General features: G+C 36.3%; 1 protein-coding gene and 1 pseudogene across 1 annotated transcript; one reads left to right on the top strand and one right to left on the bottom strand.

Moving 5' to 3' along the window:
* The first annotated feature begins 418 nt into the window (after positions 1-418).
* Positions 419-12,216, top strand: LOC113298668 (exocyst complex component SEC8-like). The gene is made up of 27 exons (XM_026547465.1): positions 419-549; positions 769-848; positions 2,758-2,970; positions 3,194-3,367; positions 3,600-3,704; positions 4,013-4,122; positions 4,232-4,411; positions 4,648-4,786; positions 4,880-4,986; positions 5,122-5,432; positions 5,522-5,685; positions 5,831-5,946; positions 6,685-6,755; positions 7,147-7,274; positions 7,358-7,407; positions 7,576-7,676; positions 8,108-8,220; positions 8,350-8,457; positions 8,883-9,080; positions 9,351-9,436; positions 9,809-10,007; positions 10,098-10,175; positions 10,303-10,404; positions 10,532-10,606; positions 11,256-11,351; positions 11,427-11,476; positions 11,695-12,216. The coding sequence occupies exons 2-27, from the start codon at positions 807-809 to the stop codon at positions 11,780-11,782; spliced, it is 3,204 nt and encodes a 1,067-aa protein (XP_026403250.1). The 5' UTR covers positions 419-549; positions 769-806; the 3' UTR covers positions 11,783-12,216.
* A 103-nt stretch (positions 12,217-12,319) lies between these two features.
* On the bottom strand, positions 12,320-14,887 carry LOC113298667 (annotated as a pseudogene).
* Between the last annotated feature and the right edge of the window lie 12,893 nt (positions 14,888-27,780).

The raw sequence follows: 27,780 nt of genomic DNA, 5'->3' as shown, positions 1-27,780 counted from the left end.
TATCCTATCTACTAGTATTAGGGTTTCATAATGGACGGTTAGGATTAGTTTTATCTAATGGTATATAATCTGCGGGTTTTTTGGGCGAGAATGGGCGCGTAGTAGCTTAAACCAACCTCGCGTCCACAAACAACGGTTTTTTTTTCATAACCAACCCCGCACCTACAACGGGCGGATATGGACTAAAAACCCACGGTTTTAACGGATACGAGCGGGTTTGGGTTTGGGGCGGGTCTTGTGCAGCCCTAGTTGTGATTTAAGTTGACCGTTGATGTTCTTCCTCGAGTGTGATTTAAGTTGACCGTTAATGTTAAGTTCCTCGAGATCTCACATTTATATCTTCCCTAATCATCTCTCACGTGCCAATCATCATAGTCTTCTCTTTTACACAGAATCATGACAAGTATTTTCCTAGAGAAAATAAACAAAAAGAAAAAGAAAAAGAAAAATCAAACCATTTTAATCTTTCACTTCCTTCTACTCATCCCTGCCCCTGTTAAAACTATCTAATTCCTCTTTCTAAACAGTCTAATTCCCTTGGATCCATCGGTACGATCTCTTTCTCTCTTGTAGTTTTGTTCAAATTATTATATCAAGATCTATTCTACCACTTTTTGATATTGATAGATCCATTTTCATTAATTTCTTATTCAGAATCGTAAATTTTTATTTCGTCCGATTTTTTGTTGAATCTAGGGTTTACAGGAGTTGAATTGCTGTGAATTTCATGCGTAACTATGTGTTGACGTTAGTGTTATGTTTGTGCAGGTTGATGATTTCAACTGTGTTTTGTTGATTTTCTCGAAATGGGTATTTTTGATGGATTGCCTATTTCCTCTGAGAAAGCTGTAAGTCTACTGAATTTTAGTTTTAGTTAGGGTCTGTTTGGCAGCTTGGAAACCCAACAACATATCCTAAGTAGAGATATCAGTTATCTAACTAGGAATTGGTTAACTTGAATTATGTTTGTCTCAAATTTTATCTTATCCCAGATTAACATAGAAGTTGTTTGGTTAACATCTCAATCACCCAACAGAAATCATAAGTATAACTTGAATCATGTTTGTTTCGCTCTCGAGTTTAAACAACAACATGCAAATAACAGTATCCAAGTCTAACTCATCCAATTTAAACAACAATATGCAAATAACAGTATCCAAGAGTACTCACAGCAACATAGTTCTTCTTCAAAGTTTTCATACGATTTTTCAACACATCCTTGGTAAAAGAAGAACCAAAACTCTGCTTGAAATTATCAACAAAGTGTGTCCAAGCATATTTGCTGAATTGACCATCGAGTAGTTGTCCTTTCTGTACTTGGTCTTCCATTAGACCTATGAACAGTCTATCCATGGGAGGAGTCCAAGTTGTCCTTCCAGTTTGGGGGTTGGATGATTGATCACTCTCCATATTCTATAATCAACTGAATATGTAAGCTATTGCTAAACAAACTTTTCAGGAAACTTGGCCACACAACAAAGCTTAACCCTGTGAACTTGGGAAGCTAGTAATTACTCAAACAAAGCTTGTCATAAACAAAATGAATTACCTACTGATTCAATCAAATCTATAAAAAATCTTTCCCAAATTTAAGTCATACCAACCTACTATAAACAAACAACCTAAATCATTATAATTGCGATGATACCAGCAACATGCAATTGATAAAAACAAAAGAAAACATATGTAGTAATGAGAAGAAAAACCACTATCAACAGAAAAACCAAATCATTAATCTATGAAGATGATATCAGCAACATGCAATTGAAAAAAACAAAAGACAACATACACAATAATAAGAAGATGGATAAATATTCATGCATCAACAAAGATGATAAGAAAAAGAAAGAGGATGAATATGGTACCAGTAACTTGCAATTGATTCCTAGCAGATATGATATGAAAACCCTCTGTAAAAAAAACAAATTGAATCAGATTTTATAGCAACTTGCAAATCAGATTTGCATGATAAGAAATTGAATCATTGAAATTACTAGGATGAATTGAATCATAGAAATTGAATCAGATGTAAAGAAGAGTACCTTGTATCGATGTAAACGATGAAGATATGCATCGGTATATATAGAGGAAAAGAAGTATGAAAATCTCAATCGTGGGTTTAGTGGTTATACTGGAATTCGTGGGTTTCAGAGTGGGATTGTGCCATTCTATTCTTGGTGAGGAAATGGGAAAAACAGGTATTCGAGAGAATACCTTAATCGTACTTTTTGAGGCTACGAAAATCACGGTGGGTTTTGTTATTCTTATCCCAAATTAGAATTTAGGAGAGACAAACACAATAAAACCGTTTAATCTGGATAACCCATCCTAGGATGGGGATATCCAAGCTACCAAACGCGACCTTAATGAATTTACCGTTAAACTAACTGATAAGTACACTCTTTACTTCAGTTTATGACCTTCAATATCCTGCTGTTATTATTCAATGATTGTGCATTGCGCTTTACCAACACCTCCACAATTGTTGCCCAACTTCTGATAGTGCGGTTTCAAATAGAAGTATAATCAATAGAATTTTCTACTGCAATTCATGCCATAAGAACTCATTGAATTTGTTAGATAAAAGCTACATTACATTGGTTAAATTATTTAGGTTATTGTGGGCTTTCCTATTTTGTCTAATTAAATCTTGCTAATGTAGTTTGGTGTTGGTTCCTCAGCACCTAATGCTTTTGTATGTATAAGTTGTTATGACACCTTTCTGACTTTTTAATGTTTTCTTATTGATTAACGCAGTATCTGAAAGACGAGATATCTTCAATAGATGAAAGCTGGGCAGCTGCTCGTTTCGATTCATTACCTCACGTGGTACATATTTTGACATCAAAGGACCGTGAAGGAGAAGTACGCTCTTTGAAGGAACAAAGTGATGTCGTTGAGGAAGTTGTCGATGAAGTTGTGCATGCATATCATAGTGGCTTTAACAAAGCAATTCAGAATTATTCCCAAGTTTGTAACTTCTCTTTCTTTAGTTTTTATACTAGTGGATTACTGACTATTTTTTTACATGCACACCCTCTCAAACTAATACGCATTCAACTATCTTTCTTTTGAACTATCGTTTTCTGCTGTATCTTAGTCTTATTAGGAAAGCCAGTTGACACCCTCTTTTCTGTCAATTAATCACTAACGAAGTTTTACTGAACAAAGTTAATATACTTTCTTCTTCCAGATCCTGCGACTGTTCAGTGAATCGGCTGAAGGTATTGCCATTTTAAAGGTTGACTTGGCAGAGGCAAAGAAGCGCCTTGGCACCCGTAACAAGCAATTGCATCAGTTGTGGTCTAGGTCTGTCACATTGCGCCATATAATCTCATTGCTGGATCAAATTGAAGGCATAGCTAAGGTTTTTGTTGCCGTGATTCTCTATCTGTAGTCTCTCATTATTCTTTCTTTAGCTTCCTATGAATAGGAAGCAACTACCTGAGCTTTCAGTTATCCAACCTAAAATATGTAATGGACTTCTTGCACTTCTGCAGTTTTACTTCGATTTGATAACGTCTAACACAAATCATTTAAATATTCTCATGCTTGTATCTTGAAAATGATTCGTCATAAACTATTATTGATGTGGTCAGGTTCCATCTCGTATCGAGAAGCTTATTGCTGAAAAGCAGTTCTATGCTGCGGTTCAATTGCATATCCAGTCAACATTGATGCTTGAGAGAGAGGGCCTTCAAGCGGTTAGTTGGTTAAAAGTTTATGATTATTGTCCAAAAGCTTATATGCATTCCCAATATCAAAGCATTTTTCTTTCTTTTTCCAAAACTTTGCTAAACTCGTAACACCATCTCTGTCATTGTTCATTGACTCTATGAGTTCTCTGTTTAAGATTTCGTCCTGGACTACTGCTTGGGTCTTTTAAAAAATTTGGCCAAATCATTTTAACACTTGATGCATTCCGCAAATTTTTTGATAAACTCATGAGGTCCGAAACCTTGGTTCCTTTGTCGTCTCCGGTTCGTAATCTAGAAACTGTTACTGTGGTTAGGTTGGTGCTTTGCAAGATGTTCGTAATGAATTAGCAAAGTTGCGTGGAGCTCTATTTTATAAGGTTTTGGAGGAATTGCATAGCCATTTGTATGATAAGGGTGAATACAGGTACATAGATTTCAAAGTTTTAACTCATATATTAGTTGTAGTGTAGCAAATCACAAAGTTTCTCGGTTTTGATCAGCTTTATCATTGTTGAGCTAATCATTGTCTGCAGCTCAGTTACAGCGAGCATAGATGAAAGAGATGATGACCTGCCTACTACCACAGCACATGCTTCATCAATGAATAATTCGCAACCTCTGTCTCGAAGAACTAGATTGTTTAAAGGCGACAACCAGTTTGGTGCTTCAGGGCTTGGAGATGGATTTTATAGTCGGGGTTCAGCTGAGGGAGGGTAATGGAAGCTTCTCTTTCTTTCCTTCAAGTCACCATAGAAAAGACTTCAGTATCATATGCAGTCTTCCACATTTGCATATGCCATCTACGTGCACTCTTATTTGCACAACAATTCAAGACTAACTCTGGAAATATATTAGATTCTAGTTTAAAGAATGTAAATCTAGAGTTTGGTAAAGTCGGCTAGTTTTTTGAAAGCGCACTATTTTAATTTAATTTTGGATCTGTTTTTAGGTCTTCATTTGATGGCCAAGATGATGACAGTGTCGATATACGTGACGGATCTGATGGTAAGGTTAATGGTGGTGATGGTAAAGTTGCTTCACGTCAAATTCCAACCTGGCTTGCCTATTCCACTCCAAACGAGTTCCTTGTACGATCTCCATATCTTAAACTTGTAAACATATGTTGTGTTACTTTTGTATTTGGTGATAAGTATGATTGCGGGGTTCATTTTTGGTTGTAGGAAGCAGTGAAAAAAAGTGATGCTCCTCTTCATGTGAAGTATTTACAGACCATGGTTGAGTGTCTTTGTATGCTTGGAAAGGTTGCTGCTGCTGGAGCTATTATATGGTATGCTGTTTGGTTTGATTGGCTAGCAAAAGGGGAAAGTGTCTTCCTTTCCTGTTTCTTCATTTTGATTAGGACTCCTGCTCTCTTTTTTCCTCTGTACAATGATCCTTGTTGATTTTTCTCACTGTTTAATAGCCAAAGATTGCGACCCACTATACATGAGATTATCACATCAAAGATTAAAGCTCATGCAGCTGTTGTTAATTCTTCTAGACCTGGAATTGGTGACTCGGCTAAAACTACAAGTCCAGGTTTACATTGTTTCAAAAAAAAAATGGAAAGCTTCCAGTTGCAGAAAGAAAAGCGTCCAAATGGGATAATGCAGAAGGCTGGGACACTATTAGCAGTTAGTCCAGTCTCACCTACAATGGCCCCACTTGGTGCAGCTCAAGCTGCAGCCAATGAACTTCTTGAGGCGGTATTGGATGATATTGTACGAATACTTGGTAAGATATGATTGTATGTCTACTACAGCATTTACTTCTTATTACTTTTCTGGAATAGTGGAATTAATCTTGCAATCACCATATTCCAGAGAATCATGTTATCGTTGGTGAACTTCTGGAATCTAAATCAGGACAACACAGTGACTTGAGCACACCAAAGTCAATGAACGGAGACATGAGCTGGAACAATGATTCTGAGTCATCTCAGAACACTGGAGGCTATAGTGTAGGATTTTCCTTGACCGTCTTGCAGGTATTTTTTTATATTTTTTTTTTTTACCTTCTGGTGATTATGCATGTAACCTAATGGTTGATTTTACTGCTACTAAATGTTCTATATCTTCACATAATGTCTCCTCTTATATGCTTGTTTCATTTTCTTTACATGCCTGCAAAAGAGTGAGTGCCAGCAAGTCATATGTGAGATTCTACGAGCAACTCCAGAAGCTGCATCAGCAGATGCTGCTGTACAAACAGCTCGACTTGCAAATAAGGGCCCTTCAAAGGAAAAGAGGTAAGTGCAAGTTTTTGCTTTCAATTTTATGTTTGTTCCAATAATGTAATATTCTTAAGGTCATATATTCTGTTGATAAAAGATAGACGCTCTCTCCTGTATTATTAGTTTAAACATGAATTCGAGACGCATAAATGGAATCTTGCCTGTCGATTTCTCTATCAAAGCAACATGCCAACACCTATAAAATGCATACAATTCTTATGACTGAAAATTTGCTGCAATGTTGTGATATTGGCTGGAAATTCTTGCTGTACTAGGTAGATCTCTACTTGATGAATCAGAGTTAGTTATCAGTAAAATCCCACAGATGCTCAGAAAATAGAATATTATTTTTATCTGGAATTTATTCGAGAACTGGTTCTTAGGCATTTACTTATCTTAGAAAAATTAGTTAGTTTAGATTTTCTACTTGATGAATCGGAGATTTATCAGTAAAATCCTATACATCCTCAGAAAATAGAATATTATTTTTATCTGATGTTTATTCTAGAACTGGTTCTTAGGCATTGACATGTCTTAGAAAAATTAGTTAAGTAAGTTACCAAGTTTAATATGGAGAAGTTAATACTATCCAATTTTGGTGGACATTTATTCTGAGTAGCTGGCGAACACTTTCTTTTGGAGGCCCGAGGCATGCATCGCCTTGTCCACCAATGTATTAAAAATAAATACTATCAACATGTTTAACTATCACATATGTTAGGAATTTTCTCATTTTGAACTTGATGGTTACAGAGATGGCTCGGAAGATGGTCTTACATTTGCTTTTCGCTTTACAGAAACAACGTCCTCCCTCCCAAACCAAGGTGCTGATCTTGAAATATGTTTGATGTTGTTTTTTCTCTTCTTCTTTTGAAATAACATTTGCACTATTAATTTGTAGTTTGGCATATTTTTGTTTTGAAATCATATGTCAACCACCACCACCTTATATAAGTAAGATGGTTGTAACTTTCTCCTCCTTGGATCCTAAATGTAACTTCGGCTTTTAAGAGTTGCCTCCCTGTGAACCATATGACCCTTAAAAAGATGTCAACCTGCATACACGCCGAGATCTCAATCTTATTACTTTTTTATTGACCTTTCATTCTAAGTTATACTTTACATTTGTTTCATCTTCATAATTATATGCTTTTGAATAACGTCTGAGTTTTCATTTGCTTTTATGGCCGCTTGACGCTTCATTCATTAATGTAGGAGCCGATCTTATTCGTCAAGGGTGGAGGAGGGGGTCAAATGTGCAGCAAGAGGGCTATGGTACTACAGGTGTCCTTCCTGAGCAAGGAATCTATCTAGCAGCCGCAATATACCGTCCTGTGCTTCAGGTTTTTCTACTAGCCACACTGTATTATTCGTTCATCATACTTCAATATTTTTGTTGCTTCTGTTGATTTGGTGAAGTTTGCAGTTTACAGATAAGGTTGCATCATTGCTGCCCCAAAAGTATTCTCAGCTTGGGTAAGCTCACATTCTCATTCTCAGACTCGCATTAGAAAAAGGCCATCTGTTTTAGTAAATTATTATAAGAGATTAATTTGGAAGGCTTGAGTTGGCGGATCAATGAATGTATGTATCTCGTGTAGACTCCATGTTAACGTTGTTGTGTGATCTTCCCAAATTTTTCAGTAATGATGGGTTACTAGCGTTCGTGGAGAATTTTCTGAAGGATCATTTCTTACCCACCATGTTTGTGGATTATCGCAAAAGCGTCCAGCAAGCTATATCAAGTATGATTCTTACTTATATCGAACTTTATACTGTTTAGTTGATCTGCAGCTCTGTAAATTAGGCGCCCTTTCAAGTTTCAACTTAAATTGTGATTTTGTTATGAGGAAGATTAATTCACGACTGGACAGTTATGCTTTTCACTTCTTATAAAGATTCAATAAAGAGCCTCTGTTGTCAAGAACTCAGTACTTGTACATATCAGTGACAAAACCTCCCTTGACTGAAGTACACAATTTTTTGTTGTGAACCAGCAGTATACAAAGGTTCTTTTGCTGAGAAATCAATTTACTGTTGCAACTAGTAGTCTACTACTTACTATTTTAAATTAATTTATCACTGAAAGTCACTGGCATGCTTGAAATACCTATGTTATTTTCTTTTCTCTTTATTTGGTGATTGGGGACTAACATCCACAACTAAACTTCTGTAGGTCCTGCTGCATTCAGACCACGAGCACATGCTGCTACAACTTATAATCCACTGATTGAGAAGGGACGTCCTGTCTTACAAGGCCTGTTGGCTATTGATTTCTTAGCAAAGGAGGTAACTTAAGAGTCTCCTATATATTGAATGTCTACAATGCAGTATGAGCTACAGTGCTGGATTCCATATTATCTCCGGCTTCTGTAATATGCTATAGTACTGAAATACAAGATATATTGTTTACTGTAGGTGCTTGGCTGGGCTCAAGCCATGCCTAAGTATGCTGGCGACCTCGCAAAGTATGTACAAACTTTTCTTGAGCGGACGTATGAAAGATGCCGGACGTCATATATGGAGGCACGTGGTTCTCCCTTTCCTAATTTTAAAGTTTTGTCGACTGGTTCGGTTGCATTCTATATGGGTTGTTTATTTGGGGAGAATTTCACGGATCCACGTAGAATATTTTATCGTTATCATTTTTACAATTCTCGGCTTTGCTGGTAAAGCTAGTGATGATACTGTTACTGTCTCATTGTCAGTTGGTACTAGAACATACCAAACATTTGATTTTTGTAAGTCAATAGATAACATGCACCATAAAGAAATAAACAAAAGCATGTTGTTAATTTGTAGAGTTATATTACAACTCTTGTGGATGGAGCCTTAGTAAGTTGGTACATAAGAAAAAAACTCGCTGCAACAGCTTCACCAGAAAGATTTGCTTTGCGAGTTGCCTGCTTGCCTAACCCTGATTATTTATTATGTGGTTGATTATTTTCCAGGCAGTTCTTGAGAAACAGAGCTATATGCTCATCGGAAGGCATGATGTCGAGGGTCTCATGCGAGTTGATCCAGCAAGTGTCTATTTACCAAATTCAGCCGGTCAGTCGCACCTTGAAAATAGTGGTACAGATGCTGAGACTGTTGAGGTGGAGATAGAGATGAGTGATTTGTTATTGAATTTGAGGCCAATTAAGCAGGTAGCTCTCTTTTCTAAAAGCAGTTCATTGAATAAGTTGGTAGAGACATCTATGTATTTGTAAGTCTAGTAACAGTGACTCTTACTGTATTTTGTCATCTATATTTAAAGTGAGTGAATGAAGTCCCTAAGGTCTGTTGAAATATGTTGTTAAGTAGAGGTTTTTAAAGTGAGTGAATGAAATCCCTAAGGTCTGTTGAAATATGTTGTTAAGTAGAGGTTGCATGCTGTGACCATCTTCCTTTCTTCTGTTCAATAATTCTTTTTGCAGGAGAATTTAATTCGCGACGATAACAAACTCATTCTGCTGGCTTCTCTTAGTGATTCATTGGAATATGTGGCCGACTCCATCGAAAGGTAAAAATTCTCATCTTACAAGTATGTACCCTTTTAGTTATACCGTACTATTCATGTTATGTGTACATACGAAAAGTAAATGAAGTGTCCAGATTGGCAGAACACTCTATAGTATAATAGAATGCCTTTAAGACTTTTGTTTAAAATCCATAGGTAATTATTATATTCTTATCTATGGACTTAAAAAGAAGCAGTTCTGTATTATCATGAAGTAGAGATGACTATGCTTCTGACCTTCATGCTACCAGTATTGTTTTGCTGTCTCTTCTCACAAACTTCTTCCAAACCTCAACATTTTGTTGCATAGTAGGAGTAAAATGCTATCTATGTTTATACCTGCAAGCACAATATCTGATATGCCACGTATTACAGCCTTGGACAAGCATCCTCAAGGTCATCAAATCAATTAGAAGAGGAGAACCACAAGAAACAAGCTCATCACCATAAACGAACTAGCAGTGTACCTACCAGGGATTTGGCCTCATATGCTGAAGAGTACAGGAGACTCGCGATTGATTGTCTTAAGGTTTTACGTGTAGAGATGCAGCTAGAGACAATCTTTCATATGCAGGTTTGTGCGCTTTTAATTTAATTCTTCACATCAATGTGGATCTGACATTTTCCCATTATAAAGAAGCTAAACATTTTCAGTTTCAAACAGGAAATGAGTAGTAGAGAATATGTGGAGGATCAAGATGCGGAAGAGCCGGATGATTTCATTATTTCCCTTACAGCACAGGTTGGGATTTATCTCTGTTAGCTAGCCCTATTAAAAAAGCAGAATGTAAACTTTTAGAAGAAGACATCTTACTCTTACAAAAGAAATCATATAATGGTATTACACTAATTTTCATTCTGTATTACAGATAACACGTAGGGATGAGGAGATGGCACCTTTTGTTGCGGAGAAAAAGCGGACTTACATATTTGGTGGAATATGTGGTGTTGCAGCAAATGCGTCTATCAAGGTGCCATGTTGCTAATAGTGATTTGAATATGATATCTTTTCAATATACATGTTGTAATTTTTTCAGCATATGGTCACTTCCTCACTTGTCAAGTTCTCATGAAGTTGAATTTCAAATCTCTTATCAGGCTTTGGGGGATATTAAGTCTATCAACCTTTTTGGGGTTCAACAGATATGCCGGAATTCCATCGCATTAGAACAGGTTTGTTTTTCTTTGGTAACTCATTTTATATCTTTCGTAATACCCTCAGCAAACCAACACCTTCATATCAAACATTAGAACTGTTTATGTATTTCCCAAAAAAGCTGCTACTTTTATGTAAGATTGTTATTTGGCTGGTGAAAAGTGAAAAGGTCAACTATTTATGATGTCTGATCATGATCTCTCCGGCATAGGCTTATGATACACCGATTCCCCACAATTATGCTATACTACCTCCGTCCCATTATTAGTTGACCTAGTTTATAACTAAATTAGTTCAACTAATTTAGTTATAAACTAGGTCAACTAATAATGGGACGGAGGGAGTAGCTTCTTACCTTCTCTCTACCAGGCTTCTGGTGCCTTCTATTGGAGGTTATATGTTCTTTATTTGAACATTAAAGAAGATAAGTAATAAGTTTGTTTTGTGTTGCTTCTGTCACTTCAGAGATCTTGTGCTTAACTATGAAATATTAATGATCAATATAGGAAAAGGTTCATATTTCCCAACTAATCCATAATATATTAGCATTTATCTTTTGGCTGCTACTTTTAAATAGTTTACTAATGAAACAACAATTATTTCAAGTTCAGTATTTATTTCTCTTGAAATCTGTTCAATTCTTATTCTGCACACTTCTTGTTGCAGGCCATAGCAGCAATCCCGTCGATTGATAGTGAAGCTGTTCAGCAAAGATTAGACCGTGTTCGGACTTATTATGAACTGCTGAACTTGCCATTTGAAGTAAGCATTTACTGGAAAGATTTTTCTTTTCTCTGAGCTGCTTTCGAAGTTCTCATATTTGGTTTGTTTTTGCAGGCTTTGCTTGCCTTTATTGCGGAGCATGAGTACTTGTTTACAGCTGCAGAGTAAGTTGCTCTTTTGTCTTGTTACAGTACTGGAGTAAATATCCTTGTTAAAAAGGACACGCGTAGAAATCATGATTGATATGATATTTTGCCTTTCAATGACCTATGTTGTGTTGAAGGGACATCGCTATATACTAAGATATCCAAAAAATAAAATTAAAATATTCACAAGACATGGTATAGCAAACAATTTTAACAATTTTAAGTGGTTTTGACAGGTATTCAAGTCTTCTTAAGGTCAAGGTACCAGGCAGGGAGATTCCTACTGATGCTGAGGATCGGGTATCTGAGATTCTGTCCCACTAGTCCCTCCTGAAGCATTTCATTGAGCTTACATACAATGGGGCAGGGAAGGAATTGTTTGTCTCTTTCTCGAGGAGTTTTTGAGGAGATGGAGGTGCAGACAGTTGTAAAGGATACGAGTCTAAGGTGTTTCAGCACCGTCTGTGATGTAGTGATCTATCATCAATAGGGACAATTATCTGCCAATTTGTTCATCTATATATATATATTTTTTTTTTCTGATTCGTTCATGGTTAGGGTTTTGTATTTGTTGCTTCTTGGCTATGTGAGGGCTTATTTTTTGTAATGTTGATAGCTGTAGGTCCGAGGTATACATATACATTCAAATCAGTCTTTCTTTATCAAATTGTTTGCAACATATTATATGTTTTGAGTTTTCAACCATGTTGGTTTCCTGTATTATGTCATAATAAATGAGAAGAATTTTTGTTCCACAAGTGTCATTTTGTCCAAAAGCTCATAATTCTATTTTACCTTATTTTGATTTGGCACCTTTTGAAGCTTTTGTTTTTGAATCTGGACAAATACATTGTATATGGATTACACAACCAATCAACAAAGAATTTTATTTGATATTTTGTACTATACAAGAGCGATATCATGCAATGAACACAAACATTTTTGTAATACAGAAGTTTGGCCAGATCCTAAGGCACATGATCCTCCTTAATTGCATCATCAATCTCTTCTTCACAACTAAAAGAAGAAGGGATTCAAGGGGCTACAACAAATTGGACATCATATGAATGAACTGCAGCAATCTCTAACCAGAAACTCTGAAAACTTTTTTATGCAACCCTGAAACTCAAATCCACACTGAAGCACTGGAAGAGCGGTCGCCAACCATTGGGTAATCAGAAACTCTGCGAACTTGTTATGCAACCCTGAAACTCATATCTACACTGAAGTACTGGAAGAGTGGTTGCCAACCACTGGCTGAATAATTCGACTGGCATTGAAGTATGACGTTGAACTTACATCAGGTGCATCACTCACAACCGAGAATGGATCAGAATATATGCCCAAGTAAGAAATCAGTGGATCAGCTCGAGCCTTATCAATAACAAGCCTCAGTTGTTGTGATTTTACAGTGGGAAAGCGCACCAACCTTCTGTACCCAACGGTTGTGCCCTTCAGCACAGTCTGCCAGATCCCTTGACTTAAAATATCAAGATGGAAGGAGACAACACGTTGACCCATGTGAATTGGCTCCTGAATTTGAATCATGTTAAACGATACTGATGTTGCAAAATCTAGATACATTATCCAGTCTGATTGGTCTTCCTCAGGGGCCCAATAATGAAAGATTCCCTCTTCAAGAACATGAGATGGCTCAAATCGGGAATCGCCAAAGCTGCTTCCATGTGTGCTGCTTGCAGTAAGAACTGCATTGACTGCCAGGTTATGTGAGAAAATGGCGCGTCGGAGCTCTGTGAATTCTCGGAGCACTTGAACATCTTCATCTGATATAAGGCCTGATGAATTGGGAGGTACGTTTAGCAACAGAAGGCAGTTTCTGCCTGCTGATTTGTAGTATATATCAAGAAGAGTGAGTGCGGACTTGGGGAGTTCTGATGGGTGCCAGAACCAACCAGGTCTTATCGATACATCACACTCGGCAGGAATCCAATCTTGTCCTTGTGGGTCTCCTCCACCGGAATACCTATTGCAGAATTTCAGAGATAAATAAAATTAAGCAACACAATTCCTATCTGAAATCTACTCCTGTTTTGTAAGCTTATCAAGATTGAACTTCTTTGGGTTCTAGTCCATAGATAGGAGAGTCTAGCCTGGAGTTTGTTCAATTAAAAGGAAACCTAGCTCCAACTACTGCCATAAAGTAAGCAAAACTCTCAGTTTCTCAAGCTATTGGCATCTTGATTAAATTCAGCAACCTCAAATTAATACTCCAAGCAAATTTCGTACAATGCAAAAGGGATGTTAGAAGAAGAGAACTCACTTGGCATCAGTGTGTCCGATTGTGAGGGAGCTCTGGTTGACAAGAGACCAGCAAGTGGAGCCAGCAACACCAGCCTCATCCCCAACCCACCTAGTATCAGGACCGGCATCTGAAAATATTGTTGCTCCAGGCTGGAGCTGATGTATGAGACTAAACCAAGACCTGAAGAAATACTGCATGTCCCTTTCTCCCTCGCCTTTAGCACCATCCAACCATACCTCCTTGATCTCCCCATATCTGCTCCAGTGTCAAACGACTTGCTATTACAACCAATTTCGCAAATCTGAAGTGTAATGTAATAAAACGTTTCAATTAGTCTATCCTACAACTGAATCAGATGACTCCTTAACACACAAGCGTTGGTCAATCAAGAACACTAATTCTTCAAAGACTGTAATGTATCTAAAGTATAAGTAATCAACTCAATCAGGCATATGAAAAAAACACCAATTCTTCAAAAACAATACACCCTATGCAAAACCACAAAACAGGGATTCAGTTTTCATAGATTGTATTAACATTATCACAAAAGCAGTAAATCCCATCTTACCCAGTGAGCAATTCAGTCATTTGCCCCATGTAAAATTCATTATAATCCATTGTTTTCCCATAGCAACCTTCATGTCGATCCCATGGTGAAAGATAAACACCCAAACCAATACCTGCTTCTTTTGCAGCAATAGCCAATTCAAACAGCACATCACCAGTACCATTCTTCCAAGGACTAGACTTAACAGAATAATCAGTATAAGCAGAAGGCCATAAACAAAACCCGTCGTGATGTTTAACAGTAAGAATTACACGAGAAAATCCAGCATTTTTAGCTACACTAACCCATTGACGAGCATCAAGTTCAGTTGGGTTAAAAACTGAAGGACTGATATGACCAGTACCCATTCTGAATCAGTGAAAGTATTTGTACCAAAATGAAGAAAGAGTGCCATTTCATCAAGTTGCCACGAGATTTGTGCAGATGAAGGGATTGGTAAAATGGGAAGTGGAGGGCGTTTTAAGAGAGTTGTTGCAGATGCAAAGCGGGATAAGGAGATCAGTAGAATCAGCATTGAAATTTGAGAAACTGAGTGTTGTTTGATTTTGATCATTTTGGCTGTAGGTCCATGAGAATTCATCTTCTTCGTAGTGTTATGGGGTTGAAGAAAATTTCCAGAGAGAAAGAGGATTAACAGTCAGCAGGTAAGGTGTCAATTGTCAACGGGTTAGAGTATCGGGTCAGGGTGTAATATTTGACCGGGCTGCATTTTGGGGTGACCATTTGAGACCGAATCCCCAAATTCAATCCGGGCCGTCCATTATTTTGTGGGCGGTGTCCGAAGAGTACATTAATGGATTGGATGTGGATGTATTTTTGGATCCAACACGTTTGGGATTAGATGTGGATGTTGTATAAAAAACATGAACATCTAACCCCTTTACAAATATGAGTGTAGAATATTAATTACATAAGATCCATTTATATCCATCTTATTTCTTCATTATCTGCTTCCATCGAATATTTAGAACTTGAAATTGAGAGGCAGAAAGAAAACAAATAATAACTGCATTTTTCTTTTTATAATAAAAAATTATTGTGATATTATTTTGGTTACCAATTGTAGTATTTATAAAATAAAATCTATTGATTCGCATCCAATCCGTTCATTGGCGTATTCATTGGATGCTGGATCCGAAGCAGATGCTAAATTTGAAATCCATTATATATTTGATTGGATGTGGATGAGGCTAAAACGGAGCCAATCCAGACCAGGCTCACCCCTAACTGCATTAGCAAGTACCAATAATTTTCCTAACAATTTATGCTCTAGCAAAGACTTTTTGAGAAACCCAGGGCCTCTGCCTTTAATGTTATCGAGGGATCAAAGATGAGTTCAACTATTTAAGTCCCTCTACTGCATATGTTAGGCTTGGATTCGGTCCTCCGAAGTCTATAAAGTTTATTATGGGAATGTTATATATACCCCCAATTTTAGTTGACCTTCCACAAATATCCTTAAGGGGTAAAAAATAAATTCTTTTAGAATTAATTTGAGAAAGTTTCTTCCACTTTTGGAAGCAACTTGTATTAAGTTGCGTCCACTTATGGAAATATCTTGTACTAGTTGCTTCCACTTTTAGAAGGTATGGGAATTTTTTAAGTTTCATAAAGGTATATTTTGAGGGGTATTACATAAGTTTTCCAAGATTATTTACTGCAACATGTTACAAATTTCATCCTACTTAATCTGTAATTTGGTGGGTGGATACTCAATCGGCCTATTTGAAAATGCGGGGGTCTAACAACCACACCAAACAATTCGTTTGGCAATCTGAGAGGACTTACTCCAATACACTTTATAGAGAATCAACTAGACAATCAGACTCAATCTAGAATAAAGTATATCAAAGAGTTTAATATCTCTAACTCTTAATTCAATCCGCAATCAGCAAATAGAAATTTGCGAGACTGATTGAATATAAGAGGAGTTACTTGAACGGTACCAAAGCCCAATGTTCAAGTGTCAATCAATGTAAATCAACAACCAAAGGTTGGATATTCTAATTGATTGATCTTAACGCACAACCTGTGATATTTCAATTATATAAAAAAATATAACGCGGAAAATAAATAACACAGACGCCAGAACTTTGTTAACGAGGAAACCGCAAATGCAAAAAAACCCAAGGACCTAGTCCAGATTGAACACCACAATGTATTAAGCCACTACAGACACTAGCCTACTACCAATTAACTTTGGACTGGATTGTAGTTGAACCCTGATCAATCTTACACTGATTCAAGGTACAGTTGCACTCCTTACGTCTCTGAACCCAACAGGATACTACGCACTTGATTCCTTTAGCTGATCTCACCCACAACTAAGAGTTGCTACGACCCAAAGTCGAAGACTTGATAGACAAATCTGTCTCAAACAGAAAAGTTTATACGATTGAATAAATCTGTCTCCCACAGAAATACCCAAGAGTTTTTGTTCCGTCTTCTGATAAATCAAGGTGAACAGAAACCAATTGATAAACCGAACTTATATTCCCGAAGAACAGCCTAGTATTATCAATCACCTCACAATAAACTTAATCGACTAGCTTAACAAGTTATTATGGAATCACAAACGATGAGACGAAGTTTGTTTGTGATTACTTTTCTATCTTGCCTATCGGAGATATAAAATCTCGAGCCAATTATTTCAATTGTACTCAACACGATAGAAACAATAAGATCAGATCACGCAACTACAAAGATAATAGTTGGGTCTGGCTTCATAATCCCAATGAAGTCTTCAAGTCGTTAACCTATATAGGGTCTCGAGAAGAAACCTAAGGTTAAAGGAGAATCGACTCTAGTTATGCAACTAGTAACACACAAGAGGTGTGGGGATTAGGTTTCCCAGTTGCTAGAGTTCTCCTTTATATAGTTTTCAAATCAGGGTTTGCAATCCAAGTTACCTTGGTAACAAAGCATTCAATAATCACCGTTAGATGAAAAACCTGATTCAACCAAGCTAATATCTTTCAACCGTTAGATTGAACTTAGCTTTTTACACACAAATGAAATGTACCCTCATTTAGGTTTATGTAACCGTACCTAAACGTGTACACCATGTTGGTTCACAAATAGTTAAACTGGGTTAGCCATATGATTACTCTCATATCAATCTTATTCATCTTAACCATAACTAGTTCAAATGACTCAAATAAAACTAGTTAAAGAGTTGTTCAATTGTTTAGAAAACACAATTGAAATCAAATCGATTTGATTAACTTGAATCAATCATGAACATTATAGCCACGGTTTGCGAAGATTGCATTCCTTATGATTTAAACGTTTAATTTCATGGACTTGACCGATTTGACAAAGTAATCAGCTTAAGTATGCGTACCGGTATGCGTACTTAACAACCGGTTTTTGAGTTTGTAAAGTTTCCAAACTCAGCAGAAATTTTCGGTTTAAAAACTTCCGCCAGTATGCGCACGGGTACGCATACTTAAGGTGACTATTTAAGAGTTTTTCCAAAACCAAACTCAGCAGAAATTCTCGGTTCGAGAACTTTTGCCAGTATGCGTACCCGTACGCATACTTAACCTGTCTCCTTCACCAATTTCGTATACACACATATGCATACTCTTGGCTTCCGGTTTATGGACTTTACACTAATGTGCGAACACATATGCATACTCAATAGCCGTTTTCACACACTATTAGCATCAAAGCAATTTTTAAGATATTGAAATAATCATTATTGAAATCTTCCAAGTCTTACACCAAATGATTGTATCACACAAACCATGTAAGATGTTACTCGGTAATTTTCTCATGATATAAGATGAACTTGGTCGAAGTGAAAGCCTACCAACACATATTTCGAGAAATATGTAAGCGAGATATATTCAGTTTGAAATCTCAAATGTGTATAGAGAAAACTATATCGTAACACAACTTATGTCTCAATATATAGTAGAAATAGACTTTCCAAGTGATAAATAAGTTCAAGTCTCCACATACCTTTTGTCGAAGAAGTTCCACAAGCTCCCCTTAGTAGTTCTTCGTCTTCAAGAGATGAACGTCGAGAGATTTAAGCTCAACTACACTAAATATGTCCTAGTCCGAGATATATACAAATTGCCTAGAAATCAAGACTTATAGTTTTGATCACTAGCATTAACAAACATGCTTGAGATAGCAACGCATGCGAGTTCGACCGAGCAATGCTCTAACACTGTTGGTGGAGTTAATGCAGATGAACTTTTCAAATACATCGTTTTGGCGGAATAGACGTAGGTGATACCACCAAAATCCGCAAGATACACGCCATGCCGGATATGTCAAATCAAACTCATTATATCTTATATCACTATCATTTTTTTTTGAATAAACTACACTTTTACTGATAGCTTGCAGTATTTGAATTTAGTTCTTAGGTTCACCAGGCTAGAAAAGGTTCTTCATTCAAACTTCGGAGGCCTTAACACAGAGTAATGTTTTTATTTTTATCCGCACTTGAAGACGTTCAATGTGTTCAGATTAAATTTGATTTTGTTAGAGCATCGCTCGGTCGAACTCACAAGTTTTGTTATCTCAAGCTTGTTGTTAATGTTAGATGTTAAAACTATATTTTGATTTGTAGTCTACTAAAGTCAAGTTTCAGACTAGGATTAGAGTATGTAATTGAGTATCAGACATCACTGATAACCCTTGAAGATTGAAGACTAAAGAAATAACGAGGATATTTACGAGAACTTCATCAACAAAGAGGTATGTGAAGACTGACGTATTCTATTTAATAACATTGTTTACCATTCTATCTTATGAGACTATGTCGTACGATTTTAGTAGATTTAATATTGTAAAGAATAAATTTCGAGTTCAAGCTTGTCTTTAGCAATCTTAGTTAGAACAATTTATTGTTCACAAATTATTTTTGTTTCAAGTTGATCATCTGGAAATATCCCAAGCAATAGAACATACTACTATCTATGGATATTAGGAACATTTCAAATTTAATTATGAGAGATATGTAACTGCTTAGGTAAACATACTTGTATTATAACCTTATTCAGTTTAAATTGCGCATAATGTAGAGGTTTGCAAACCCGATTTGCGAACCGTATAAATCAGAGTTACATAATGGGGGAAGGTTTGAAAACCCCCCGAGTCTGAATTCGCGAACTACCAAGGTTCGCAAACCCCTAGGACCTGACTTTTCAAACTGCCAGAGGTTTTCAAACACGGTTTGCAAACCTGTTCAGTTTCAGAATTGGCAGAAGCCTACGAGTTACTCTATATGAATATGTTCGCTTTTGCTACAACTCTAGTAGACACTTTTAAGATAACTTTAATCATTTTGTGCTTGTGGATCATTGGTTAAGTATTGAGTGTTATTCAACAACACTAGTGCATATAAGTTCAATGGTTAATTAGCTGCTATGGACTATCATTCCGCGTGGTTCCAGAACCCTAAAACATATTGCATATTCTTCTGTGTAATTTCAAGGCATGCATCTCACATGCTTACATGAATTCCTAATAAGAATTTCATCTAAACTGAGAAGTGTTTTCTTGAATCCAAGCAACCCTAACATGAATTCAAAGCTACCCGGAGCTTTAAAAATATATAAATAAAGAGACTCTTGCAACATGATTTTTTAATTTCTGGCACTCTTGTGTTCTAGTTGCTAAGCTAGAGTCGTCTTATATAAACTAGGTTCTTCATAGAACTTTATTCTAGGTTATAACTTTGAAGACCTCACTTGGGGATTCGTGAATCCCAATCGGACTATCTTTTACCTAATAGTTCTTGAATGTGGATCTTGTTCGACCTTTGAGGTTTTCGTGATCTTGGATCTGTAGACAGAGAGATAGAAGTCACAAAGTTCTATTCGTCTGTGATTCTTCAAGATATGTATGTAAACTATTCTTTGATTTGTTTGGATTGTTTTTGAGAGGTGGTTAGTAATCCAGACTTCTCATGTAACCGAGTGTAATTTATATGGTGATATTTGCTGAACTTTGTCTACTTCAAACATATTTCCAAACCTAGAAGGGAAATCAAATAAGCTTGTCTATTAGAGGCAGACTGCAATCAAAAGTCTTCACTGAGGTTGAACACCTCTTATGATGTAAAGGACGTCAGTTAAGGGAATAAAGTGCCTAGAATGTTGCGAGGCTTAAGAGAAGTAAGGAACACGACTGCAACTGAATTTCTTGGAGGGTTAATTCATTCCCAACTACATTCCATTCCGAAATCTGATAATAGGCTAGTGTTTATAGTAGTTTGCTACAATATGATGTGTAGCGCCCCCTAAGCTAGCAGCTGACTAATCCAAGAGATTAACTAAATAAAGAGGCACTACTAATCTAATTCAAATACTTAAACATTCAATTAAGAAATCTGTTATAAAATTTATCCCAAAACTAACCCCGCTCAGAATATATATACATGAACTTCTCTCAAATGATACATATACAATAGTCAATTGGTTTACAGATACAATAAACAACATAATAAACATAGCAGAATTTAACTAATTAACGGAGTCAACACTTGTGGTTTTCGCTGCGCAACTCTGATTTGTCTCTGAAAACTGAAAGTGGGAATAATTAATATTTAACTTCTAAGTAATCATAAACAAGATTAAGAAAAACAATAATGTTTTCCCAGATATTAAATAGTGACCAAGTCACTGAGATACACAAACACGAATATGAACAAGCTCTTTCTTCAAACAATGTATACTATGGTTGTGTAATTTCGAACTCGCAAATCCACACTTAATCGTAAATATGGATGTCGACAATTCCGAACTCGCAAACTGACGACCGATATAAGCATAAAAGCTGAATTCATGTAGTTATAAATGTGAAAGAGCATATCCTCACAGAAGTAAACAAACATGTATGTGGACAAACTCCTTCTTCAAATAATGTATACTATGGTTGTGCAATTCCGAATTCGCAAATCCACACCTAATCGTAAATATGGATGTCGACAATTCCGAACTCGCAAACTGTCGACCGATATAAGCATAAAAGCTGAATTCATGTAGATATAAATGTGAAAGAGCGTACCCTATATACCAAAAGTGGAAATTCTCATTTCCCATAACAATTCATAATGACATACCTTACAAGTTCTTTCCATTTCATGGAAAGATTCAAAGAATCAACAGAATTATCATAATGCAATTTAAATAAAGCATGGAATGCATAGACAGACAATGCATGGTTTCTTAAATATAAACTTTTATAAAAGAAACAACAATGGTTACAAAAGAGTCAAATGTATTCCCACCTCTTTTGATGACAAGCCACGCCTACCTCGAGATCCACGATCCACTGGTTCATCCTTTGAATCGATCGTTGTTAATATAGACTAACTGTTAATCACACAAAAATTCTAAGAAACTAGCCAAAGAGGCTCACACAAGAAACATACAAATCTATCTAATGGTTCAAGCCCATTAATGGTTCTACACATCTTCATTATCCATCTCTTGCATAGCTAAGAGTTTACTAATCCATTTATATTGATTCTATAGTCCATAGCTAAGTCTTAAGAATATCTACAACTTTGCAGAAGAAACCAAAGACTAATTCAGACCATAAATGGTCCAAACACTAATTAAGATTGACGGCCCTAAGCCCAAGCCCGTGGGCCTGATCCGGCCCACTACACAAGGCCTGATCCAACTGGGTCAATTTAACGGTCAAAGTGACGGTCAAGGGTCAACTAACAGTAAACGTCAGTCAACAGAGTCAAGGTCAGGTCAAAGTCCAGGGTCAATTGTCAATGAGTCAAGACTAGTGACTGTGGGTCAAATCCGATTCGACTCAGTCAGATGGACTAAGTCAGCTAGAGTCAGATCTTGACTAGGCTGAATGACACAAGGCCAAAACACGTCAGAGCCACTGCTCAGGCTAAGGAAAGCTAATGCACAATCATTGTGCAACACCAAAACTCAAAACTCTACAACTCTAATTCAGGTTTAATTCCAAACTAATAATACATCAATTGAATCAACAAGTAAACTTCAAACTGAATTACAAAGGTAATACAGCCTACCTGCAGTTGCAGCTTTAAGCTTTTACTGAACTCACAACTATAATCCTACACTACTCATACCAACATCCATTTCAGCATTCACAACACAATATCTGCCATCTCAACACACTTACAACCATCATCTCAACCCATCGACAGTGACTCAATTCCATCTACAACTCATCTCGCTTCATCTGCACCAATAACACCACCAGATTCCATAATATCACCACTACCAGTGCAAGCAACCCATTACTCCCAACATCATTCCCTGTACCTCCACCTATTACATCTTTATCTGTTGATATCATGGTTCACTACCAATTCACCTCATAACACCTGCAACTTCACATACACAGAACATCACCATCTCTGGTTACCAAAACCCACTAGTCTACAATAAATCATTCATTCCATAGATATCTTACGTATAGATATCTTATGTATCCATCTAACTCAACTGTGAGTCTATTAACAATCCCATAACTTCAACCAATCAGAACCCAGTATTACCTTACTTCTTCATCTCCATGTAATTTCACACAGCCTGAACTTCCATAAGAAACCAATTCTGATCCATATTCTCCTCAGGTATTAGCTTTGTTAACAATATATACTCAATAATTTTATAATTATCATTATCACTTCAATTCCATTCAAAATCACATAAACTCAATCTAAGAAATTAAATAATATCAATTACCTCTGAATTGATTCATCAATTTCAAGAACACCAGCACACCCATTATCTTTTGCAGTTCACCACAAACTCAGCCCAGTAACAGCAACCGCTGGATTGGAATCCCCTCATCTGCATCTTAAACCCATGAACCCCAAAACTCTGTTCCATCAAGAACCCTAAATTCAATCACCTTCATCGATTTCATCCTCTAAAGCTTAGCTTCATTTGTAATACCACTCTAAATCCTTAATACACATCAAACCCGTCTCAAATCCCCTTTCTTAATCACCAATTTCATCACCTATTGCTTCCCTGAGTTGTTCTTATGAACCCTAACTTCTCAATTCGATCCTCAAATCAACTTCAGGTCAACCCTATTAAGAACGAACTCATCTTCAATTTCATTTTAATCATTACTAATTCGAAACCCCAATTCATAATCACAAAAAACCCTAATTATATTCAATCCCGAATTCAAACTCAAAACATCCATCAAATCTTCAATTAAACAACCCACCTTGTAATTTTTTCTATATCTTCTTAATTCTTACTCAAATCGAATTCCAACACCACATGCAGAAACCCTAACCCCTCGGTTCTTCACAGAATCAACTTCATAACTCAAGTAGACATAAACCCATCTCAATTTGTTTCATCGAATCTTTTTCTCACCATCTTACAGAAACCCTAAAAATTTCTATTCGATCTTCATCACAACAGCTCCAACTTCTTCTTCACAATTCACAAAAACTACATATCCTTGTTCATCTAAACAACTTTACCAATTAATTCCATCAAATATATCTCAATTTGATCGCTCAAAAATCGACCGAGAAGAAAGCAGAGGAACTGAGGAGAAAGAAGAAGAAAGAAGATAGAAGAAAGAATAAGAAGAATAAGAATAAGAATAAGAAAAAGTGATTATCTCTTCTCGTTTTGGTTAGATAAGACCAACGAAATTCACCTATACGCACACTCATCTGGATAAGGGAAGGCCAGACCGACTTTGTTAAACGCACCCGAAAACTGATACGGGCATCCATGGCGGCTAAACTGCAAGATGACTATTTTCCTTCAAATAAATCCGATGATTACTTCTTCATCTGATATCCGATTGACACGTTCGAGTAGTCCATCTCGCATAACTTCCCGAGACCTATCTAACGATACTAGTTTCGTATCTAGGTCGTTGTTAGATTAATTTATATTAATTAACGTTCGTGTTAAACTAATCGAATTATTATCAGATAATAGTCTTTTGACTAGTCTAATAGCGTTGACGAGCTTGAGGGTCCTTATATGATGTTCAAAGATGAACGTGGTCCCGAGGTTTTTTTGCAGGTGCATATATTCTCTATCGTTTTTTGCAGGTTTTTTCTAGTGTCTTGTGTTTTTCTTTTTTCGCAATATATTGTTTTATCTTTATAACTGGAATAATACAAGTAGTACGTAATCAATCTAGATAGTTTAAGTCATTACTAATAGAGATAAAAAAACAAGACTTGTTTTTGTTGAATTCCCATCTTGAAAGATAGATTGAAAGTTTCATACTTGTAAGAATTCAGATATGACTAGATTGATCTTACTTATTGATTTTTGAGATCGTCCAAGAAATCTTATACACAACCATGTTCACGAACTTTTATTCTAAACATATTGATTGTGGAACTGAAAGAGAAAACTTTATATACATTCTTATTTAAGGGTCTTTGCTTTGACCAACTTGTGATTGTATTAGGTTTCGTCCATATAGGTTGCAGAACGGAAAAGTTGGTGGTGTATTTGGTTCATCTCCTTTTCAATTGGTATTAGAGCAGGAAAACACCGTGTCAGAGCACAGCTCGGTCGAACTTGCAAGCGTTACTATCTCAAGCTTGTTTGTGAATGTTAGTGATAAAAACTATAAGTCTTGATTTCTAATCTACTTATAGTGATGTCTCGGACTAGGATAGATTGTGTAGTTGAGCATTAGACTTCACGACGTTCATCAATTGAAGACGAAGAACTATTAAGGCGAGATTGTGGAACTTCATCAACAAATGGTATGTGGAGACTAAAACTCATCTATCACTTGGAAAGTCTATTTCTACTCTATCTCCTATATTGAGATAGAAGTTGTATTACTATGATTTTCATTTATACACATTTGAGATTTCGAGCTGAGATTAACTCGCTTACGTATTTCGAGAAATATGTGTTGGTAAGTTTTCGCTTCAACCAAGTTCATCTTATATTCTTGACGTCAAAAAATGATCATGTGAAAATCTCCGAGTAATATTTTACATAGTTTGTATGATACAATCATTTGGTGTAGACTTGGAATATTTCGTTATGATTATTTCAATAACTTGAAAATTGCTTTGATCCTAATAGTGTGTGAAACAACAATTCTAATCCTCTAAGAAAGTTTCAATGATTGAAATAGAGTTTAGAACTATTGGATTATGAACATAGTTTGCATTATTGCATGTATGTGATCCATGACCGGAAATATAGTATGCATACCCATATGCGTACTTGTAGTTGTGAAATTCCGTGTACAAAGTGCACATACTGATATGTATACTTGCGTAAGATATAGGTCCGGGATTTTCTGCTGGGTTTTGAAGTGTACTAAGGTATCCGTACCCGTTCGCATACTGGCGAACCCAAACTCAGACCGGCTACTTAAGTATGCGTACCCGTTTGCATACTTGAGTGACTAAAGTTCTAAAATCGGTTTGTTCATGAACTAATAAATTTATATATTAAGGAATGCATTCTTTGCAAACCGTGGCTATAATGTTCATGAATTGATTTGAGTGAATCAAATCGATTTTGCTTCAATTGTGTTCTTGTATACTTGTATGAGAATATAACAATTGAACAACTCTTTAACTAGTTTCATTTGAGTCATTTGAACTAGTTATGGTTAACATGAATAAGGTTGATATGAGAATGTTCATATAGCTAACCTCGGTTAACTACTGTTGAGCCAACATGGTGTACACGTTTAGGTACAGTTACATAAACCTAAATGAGGGTACATTTCATTTGTGTATAACAAGATAAGTTCGATCTAACGGTTGAAAGATATTAGCTTGAGTCTAATCAGGTTTTCATCTAACAATGAATATTGAATGCTTTGTTACCAAGGTAATTTAGATTGTAAACCCTTATTTGAAAACTATATAAAGGAGAACTCTGGCAACTGGGAAACCTAATCCCCACACCTCCTTTGTGATACTAGTTGTATAAGCTAGAGGCGATTCTCCTTTAACCTTAGGGTTTTCACGAAACCCAGTAGGTTAACGACTTAAAAACTTCATTGGGATTGTGAAACCAGACCCCAAATATTTTCTCTGTAGCTGCGTGTTCTGATCTTACTTCTTCTATCGTGATTGAGTATTATCTTTGCTAATATTTGCTTGAGATTTATATCCAGTAGGTAAGATTAAAAGTAGTCACAAACATCTTCGTATCATCGTTTGTGATTCCACAATATCTTGTTTCGCTACCATTCGATTAAGATTACTGTGAGGTGATTGATAATACTAGGTTATTATTCAGGAATATAAGTCCGGTTTATCAATTGGTTCATGTGCACCTTGATTTATCAAAAGACGAAACAGAACTCGTAGGTATTTCTGTGGGAGACAGATTTATCTATTCCAATAGACTTTTATGTCTGAGACAAATTTGTTTATCAATTCTTCGACTTTGGGTCATAGAAACTCTTGGTTGTGGGTGAGATCAACTAAGGGAATCAAGTGCGTAGTACCCTACTGGGATCAGAGATGTAAGGAGCGCAACTGTACCTTGAATCAGTATGAGATTGATTAGGGTTCAACTGCAGTCCAGTCCGAAGTTCATTGGTAGTAGGCTAGTGTCTTTAGCGGCTTAATACAGTGTGGTGTTCAAAGCTGGACTAGGTCCTGGGGTTTTTCTGCATTTGCGGTTTTCCTCGTTAACAAAACTCTGGTGTCTGTGTTATTTCTTTTCCGCAGTATATTTTGTTATATAATTGAAAAATCACAGGTTGTGCATTGAATCGATCAATTGGGAAATCCAATATTTGGTTGTTGATTGAAATTGATATTGATCCTTGAACATTGGTCTTTGGTACTGTTCAAATTACTTCTCTTATATTCAATCGGGCTCGCAAATTCCTATTTGCTGATTGCAGATTGAATTGGAGATAGAGATATAAAACTCTTTGATATACTTTTCTCTAGATTGAGTCTGACTGTCTAGTTGATTCTCTTGAAAGTATATTGGAGTTTGTCTATTCATATTTCCAAGCGGAATATTGATTGTGGTTGTTAGACCCCCGACTTTTCAGTTTGTATCAGAGCAGACAAATACATTAAAGACCTCATAAGTCTGTGTTTGTAGCGATCTGAGTATGGACGATTTTGTCTCTGAAAACACTTCACCAAAAATGGATAAGCTCAACTTTGAGCGTATTCAAAAAACCATCGACATGGTTTAGAATCCTAGTTTAAAAAAGTTCATCAATAATCTTTATCTAGAAAAACATCGTTTGATAAGGAAAATTGATGGACTTCATTGCGAGATTTATATAAAAAATTCCGAGCTTCGAGAACGTTCTGAAGAGGTTGTTGATCTTCAAAAGAAGTTGGATGAACAAATCCGGATCAACTCTGATCTTGTTGCAGAAATTGCAAAACTTAAGGATTTGAAATCTGTAAAGTCATCTTTAATGGATTTGAGTAACTCCTCTAATTGTTCATTGAAGAATTGTCGTATGTCAGGTGCTAAGCGAGGTTTAGGCTTTGTGAAAACTGAAAGTGCTCAGAATTCTTCG

This window comes from Papaver somniferum, chromosome 7 (genome assembly GCF_003573695.1).
Source record: "Papaver somniferum cultivar HN1 chromosome 7, ASM357369v1, whole genome shotgun sequence".
In the NCBI taxonomy this organism is placed as follows: Eukaryota; Viridiplantae; Streptophyta; class Magnoliopsida; order Ranunculales; family Papaveraceae; genus Papaver; species Papaver somniferum.
Note: the sequence above shows the minus strand (reverse complement) of the source record. Positions and strands in the feature narration are given on the sequence as shown.